This window comes from Oryzias melastigma, unplaced genomic scaffold (genome assembly GCF_002922805.2).
Source record: "Oryzias melastigma strain HK-1 unplaced genomic scaffold, ASM292280v2 sc00277, whole genome shotgun sequence".
NCBI lineage: Eukaryota > Metazoa > Chordata > Actinopteri > Beloniformes > Adrianichthyidae > Oryzias > Oryzias melastigma.
Window position 1 is genome coordinate 225043 of NW_023416901.1, and position 6098 is coordinate 231140.

The 6098-nt window shown below is 45.0% G+C and overlaps 1 protein-coding gene across 1 annotated transcript in view; it reads left to right on the forward strand.

Moving 5' to 3' along the window:
• Nucleotides 1-3710, forward strand: part of si:dkey-222f2.1 (keratin, type II cytoskeletal 8) — an 11245-nt gene extending 7535 nt beyond the window's left edge. The window contains exons 4-10 of the mRNA XM_024265174.2: nucleotides 708-803; nucleotides 969-1133; nucleotides 1241-1366; nucleotides 1443-1586; nucleotides 1661-1737; nucleotides 3077-3123; nucleotides 3213-3710. Coding sequence (XP_024120942.1) covers nucleotides 708-803; nucleotides 969-1133; nucleotides 1241-1366; nucleotides 1443-1586; nucleotides 1661-1737; nucleotides 3077-3123; nucleotides 3213-3316 — 759 coding nt within the window. The 3' untranslated portion in view covers nucleotides 3317-3710. The remainder of the gene's footprint in view (nucleotides 1-707; nucleotides 804-968; nucleotides 1134-1240; nucleotides 1367-1442; nucleotides 1587-1660; nucleotides 1738-3076; nucleotides 3124-3212) is intronic.
• The last annotated feature ends 2388 nt before the right edge of the window (nucleotides 3711-6098 follow it).

Below are 6098 nucleotides of genomic sequence, written 5' to 3' on the forward strand. Positions count from 1 at the left end.
ACCAGTTTGTCAAATATTGCATTTGTTTATCATAAAAATATTTTATTGCACCTACATTGAACAGTTTTGAGGTAAACAAAAATTTAAAGTAAACAAAATGTGGATTATCCCTCAGCGGGATTTGAAGATTTGAACCCATGATCTTCTGACTGTGAGTCAGCAGCTCTTGTCACTGCGCCATCTAGTGGCGGAAACTGGAAGTGGATGTTAGACTTTGTTTTAATACTGACAGTCTGCAATGTGAAAACATAGGAAGCCATTGTTAGTGGTTTAATTTGGCATTCAGTCAACATTATAGCTCGCTATCAGCTTCAGCATTTTCAGCTATCAGCTTCAGTGTTTTTAGCTATCAATTTCAGCATCTTCAGTGACCAAATTCAGCTTACAACATTCACACTAGCATTATTGCAGATAATGTTATGTATCTAGTTCATAATTATGTTAAAACGTTATTGTTTTGAAGCTTTAAATGTTAGTTTTAGTGTTTATCCTGTTCAACCCGCGATTTAAGGTGTGGTTTGGATTTTGTCTCCTTGTGCGATTGAGTTTGACACTCCTGCCTTAAGAGCATGTGTCATGTGTATGATCATATTACTGCTTTTAATATGCTTTTCTGTTGTGGGCGGAGCAACATCATTTCTCTTGACGGTGCGTCTTTGATGAGGAATGACAAAAATATGGAGTTGTTGGTCTCTGTGTGTTTTCAGGATGTAGACTCAGCCTATTTGGTGAAGGCCGACCTCGAGGACAAAGTCGGAGCTCTGACTGATGAGATCAACTTCTTGCGCAACATCTATGAGGAGGTTGTCCTTTTCTAAACCTCCTGCATTGTTTTACTGTTTTTCTTTAACTCTTCCCTTTTTTTCTTCCTTTGACTTTTTGTTCATTACAATGACGAGCTTTTTGAATGTTGAACCAATGACTGAAGGTATTTGGTGTTAAAACGTCTCTTTCTGAAACTGAACCAGGAGCTCCGGGAGCTGCAGGCCAGCATCAAAGACACCTCGGTGGTGGTCCAGATGGACAACAGTCGGAGCCTCAACATGGAGCAGATTGTGGCCGAAGTCAAAGCCCAGTATGAGGAGATAGCAGCGCGCAGCAGAGATGAGGCGGAGGCCTGGTACAAGACCAAGGTCAGGGTGATGGAACAGAGCAGGAGTCTGCAGCTTCTTGTAAAACGTTCCTAGAATGTTGTTCTTAGCATGCTAGTGTGAGTAACAGAGCCTTCCTCTGCCTCCAGTTCGATCAGATGTCAGTGCAGGCCAGCCAGTTTGGAGACGAGCTCCGCATGGTGAAGGCAGAGGTGGCCGAGGTCAACCGCCTGATCAGCCGCCTGCAGAGTGAGATAGAGGCTGTGAAAGCGCAGGTACAGCTCACCAACTGACCGGACTGCTTTTAAACAACTCCCTTCCTGACCAGTACTCCCCCCACTCCTTCCTCAGCGTGCCAACCTGGAGAACCAACTGGCTGAAGCGGAGGAGCGCGGAGAACTGGCTGTGAAAGAAGCCAAAGCCCGAACCCGAGACCTGGAGGATGCTCTGCAGAGAGCCAAGCAGGACATGGCCAGACAGCTGCGGGAGTACCAGGTGAGGACGGACGCAGCGAGAAGAACAAACGACAAGAGCAGAACACAAGGCAATCCCACTGTTTTCACCTGCAGGACCTGATGAACCTGAAACTAGCTCTGGACATCGAGATCGCCACCTACAGGAAGCTCCTGGAGGGAGAAGAAGACAGGTGAGACTGATAAGGAGGGAAATTATTCTGAAAGGATAACTCCACCTCATAACCCTGAACATAAACTCTCTGGGAGCTCCCACCCTTCGATTGTGCCTCAGTTTTTCATGAGTTTGAAGCTCAGCTCACTCTGTCAGAGCGAAATGCTTCATAAAGTTTCATTCAGTTTTAAAACGTGGACAAACTCCAAACTGGACGGACTGTTTCACTAAGCCATGGGGTCGGTAACCTTTAACAGCAAAAGAGCCATCTGGACTCGTTTCTACTGATCAAAACCTGGAAGGAGTCTTACTTTCGCCTTTAAACATTTTTGATTTACATTCATGACCTTCTTTTTTTTATAATACATGAGAGCTATGTCTGTTTTTGGCAAAAACAAAAGCAAAAATATAAAAAAACAGCATCTCTCAAAATTAGATTTCTTTTTTACTTTTTACATTTGACAGAAGCTCAAATAACTTATTTTTTAAATAAAACATACTCTGTGCCAAACAGGATCATCTCAGTGCAGCTCTGAACAGCTAGTGACCAATGTTGTTCATAATAAGATAATATGTGCTTTTAACTCATAAAACATCAAACTTTTTACCAAAGTTTTTCTTTGAATATAAAATCTGTTCATTCTGGAGGTAGAGTTGATTAAACAAGACATCTTCAGGTCAACAGGATGTAAAAACCTACATAGTTTATCATGTATGTGAACCTCAGACATCAATTTATACATTTAACTAATCTAAATTAAATAAATGCTAATTAAGTAATCCTTATTTTATTTTATTGTTTTCCTCTGTGTCCTCAGCAGTCTTACACTGCTGGGTTTAGTTATTTTAGTTTGAGGTTGGATCTTGGTAGTCTTAGTTTTCAGGCTTTGTTTATTTGTTTTCTTTAGGCAGTTTTGGTTAGACAGACATTATCAGGAGCTGCTGACTCTGACAGTCGACATGTCTGGATCAGCAGTCTCCATGACTTATTTTATGTTTGGTTAAGGAGCCTCAATGGAGAGATAAAAGAGACACATGTGGATCTGGAGCTGCAGGTTGCAGACCTCTGCACTAACCAGACCACTTTTCATCTGGGGACTGTTGCTGTGGTAACATTTCTCCTCCCACTCTTAAGCCTGGATCGGTTTCAGTTCCTCATAAATCTGGTTTTTGAAATTTACATTTCAGTAAAAAATAGTTTCAGATCACCACATATTTAATTCCAAAATAATGGGTCCCTGTAACCAGGAAGCAGCGGAAAAAACTGCATTTGTTTGCTAGTGAAAAGTTGGGGAAAACATTTTAGGAAACAGGGGGTTCAGGTTAAAGTTCACCAGTGCTTCTCTTCTCTTCTTAAGACTCGGACAACAGTCCATCCTGAACATCCAGGCTGTCTCCAGTTACTGTAAGTCCCTCAACAACAGCACGACACTGCTTCAAAATGTCCAAACATTTGGTGACTTTTTCAATCATAGTTTTTCTGTTTCCCTCCAGCTCCTAAAAGTAATGGCTACCACGGCGGCAGCAGCTCCTCTGCTCCCAAACTGCTGGTGAAGATGACGGAGACCAGAGATCTCTCCAGATACAGCACACTCTGAGAGCAGACACACTCCTGATGAGCTTTTAGTGACTAACCTTCCTTACAATAATCAATGAGTTAATTCAAGTACACATAGATAAAAACCGCTTGGACTTTTAATGAAGATTTTATTTCACAAAAGGTTTGGTAATGTACTAACTTTAGTTTTGCTCTGACTCTGTCATACATTGAAAAACAACATTTTAGAGCTCTTTACAGTTTGATTGCTGTGAGATTTTATAAATGTAGATTGTAGTTTTGACCAAAGATTGTAAAAACTATTAGAAATGTCTCACTGTACTGATGACTACGCAGAAATGAACTATTTTTAATGACTATTTTCCGGAAGTAATGAGATGTGGTCAATGGGTTTGAAGGATTGATTCACACAAATAAAGTGAAGATTAAAGGGAGTCCTGTGTATTTTTCCTTCATAGATATTGAACCATTAAGATGAAAAGGGTAAAGTTTAATTACAGTTATTATTTTTTAAATTGTGACTATAAAAAGTTACAACCTTCAATTATAGCAATAAAACACATTTTATAACTGTACGTGCAGTGCAGTTTAATAGGAAAAAATGGTATGCCAATGATTCTAATTGATTTATCTTTTACTTGTTTGAGTTTATTTGGGCTTTAATAGATGCTTGTTCAAAAAGTATTTTTGTTATTGTTTGTATTTGACACAGACTTGTGTTGGTGTGTCTTTTTCTTCCTGCTGTCTCTTGTTTTCCCGTCATCCTTTCCTCAATAGTCTCAGTGCTTCCCCTTTTGCTGTCTGGTAAAAGAAACAATCTTAACCCTCAAAAACAAAAGTGGTTCATAATAATGTAAATAACAATAATATAGGTTGCACATTGAGAAGCTCTTCTTGTTGCAGTTGAAAACCAGGCTGAAGCTTTTGGTTTCTCTCTGTTTGATCAGCTTATAAACAAAACAAGTCAAGACATGGTAATCTTCTTGGTACTCTTGATATTTTTGTAATATTTTACACATTCACTTGTTCATTACGAGAAATCATATTTTACCCTTTGAAGCAGCCAGTCAGATGTGGCAAAAACATGAAATGCCAGAAACTAAATATTTCTTACTGTGACGAAGGCACAGAGGCGTTTGGATCCATTTGCAAGCAGGTAAGGTTTATTAAACATCCAAAACAGACAAGGGCAAAAGCAGAGACGTAGTCGGAGGCCAGGCAGAGGTCAAGGACGAGGAGCTAGACAGGAAGACGAGTAAACAGGCAAGGGCCAAAACACGAGTAGGCTGACGTGGGATAAACGCTCGGAAATTGCTAGGGATAAACTAGGTAATACTTCGCGGAGATGATGAGTGAAGTGAACGCTTAAATATGGTGAGACTAATGGAGATGATGGAGTACAGCTGGTGAGAAGCAGTCAGTATTCTGGAGAGGGCTCCCTCTGGTGGTCAGGGGTGGAGCTGGGAGTTGGAGTCCTGACAGAGCCCCCCCCCTGCGAGCGGCTCCGGAAGCGAGAAGGCCACCGACGACGGGGGCGACCCCGGGGACGGGGAGCAGGCCGATCCGGATGATCGCGGTGAAAGTCAGAGATTAGGGAGGGGTCAAGGATGTCGTCCGCGGCGACCCAGGAACGTTCCTCTGGGCCATACCCCTCCCAGTCCACCAGATATTGCAGAGAAGAGCCCCATCGTCGGGAATCCAGGAGGTTGTTGACGCGGTAGACCTCCTCGCCGTCCACTACTAGAGGTGTCACCGGGGGCGGAGGGCACGTCCTCACCAGACTCAGGAGGTAGAGTCCTGTCTGACGGACCCACGGCCGGCTTGAGCAGGGAGATGTGGAAGGTCGGGGAGATCCGGTAAGCTGGCGGTAAGGCTAGACGGAATGACACGGGTGTGACCTGTTTAATGACTTTGAAGGGCCCCACAAACCTCGGACTCAGTTTTCTGCACAGCAGTCTCAGCCGCAGATCCCGAGTAGACAACCACACCCATTGGCCAGGAAGGATGTCGGGCCCCGGACGACGGTGGCGATCAGCTTGTGCCTGGAACCGACGGACGGCTCGCCGTAGCTGTACGTGTGCAGCCTCCCAGGTTTCCCCGCTGCGCTGAAACCAGTCGTCCACGGCTGGTAAATCCGAGGGGCCCCCCGCCCAGGGGAAGAAGGGAGGCTGGAAACCCAGAACACACTGGAACGGGGATAATCCTGTGGACGCCTTTGTCAGAGAGTTCTGCGCATATTCAGCCCAAACCAGGAACTGGCTCCAGTCCTCCTGACGTCGACTGCAGTAGGTCCGCAGGAACCGGGTGATCTCCTGGTTGAGCCACTCCACTTGTCCATTGGATTGGGGGTGGTAACCCGAAGTCAGGCTGACGTTTATGCCCAGCCCCTTGCAGAGCTCCCGCCAGACACGTGACGTAAACTGCGGGCCCCGGTCCGAAACGACATCTTCAGGGATGCCGTAGTGTCGGAAGACGTGGAGGAGAAGCTGTTCGGCGGTTTCCATAGCGGTGGGCAGCTTGGGCAAAGGGAGCAGATGACAGGCCTTGGAAAAACGATCAATCACCGTGAGTATTGTGGTGTTACCATTGGAACGGGGTAGATTCGTGATAAAGTCCACCGCGATGTGTGACCAGGGATGATGAGGTGTTGGTAACGGTTGTAGAAGCCCGGCTGGGAGTTGACGTGGGGACTTGGCCATCTGACACTGGCCGCAGGCCGCCACAAACTGAGCCACATCCGCCACCATGGTCGGCCACCAGAAGGAATTCTGCATGAGAGATTGAGTGGCCGTCATACCTGGGTGTCCTGCAGCGGGGGCGTC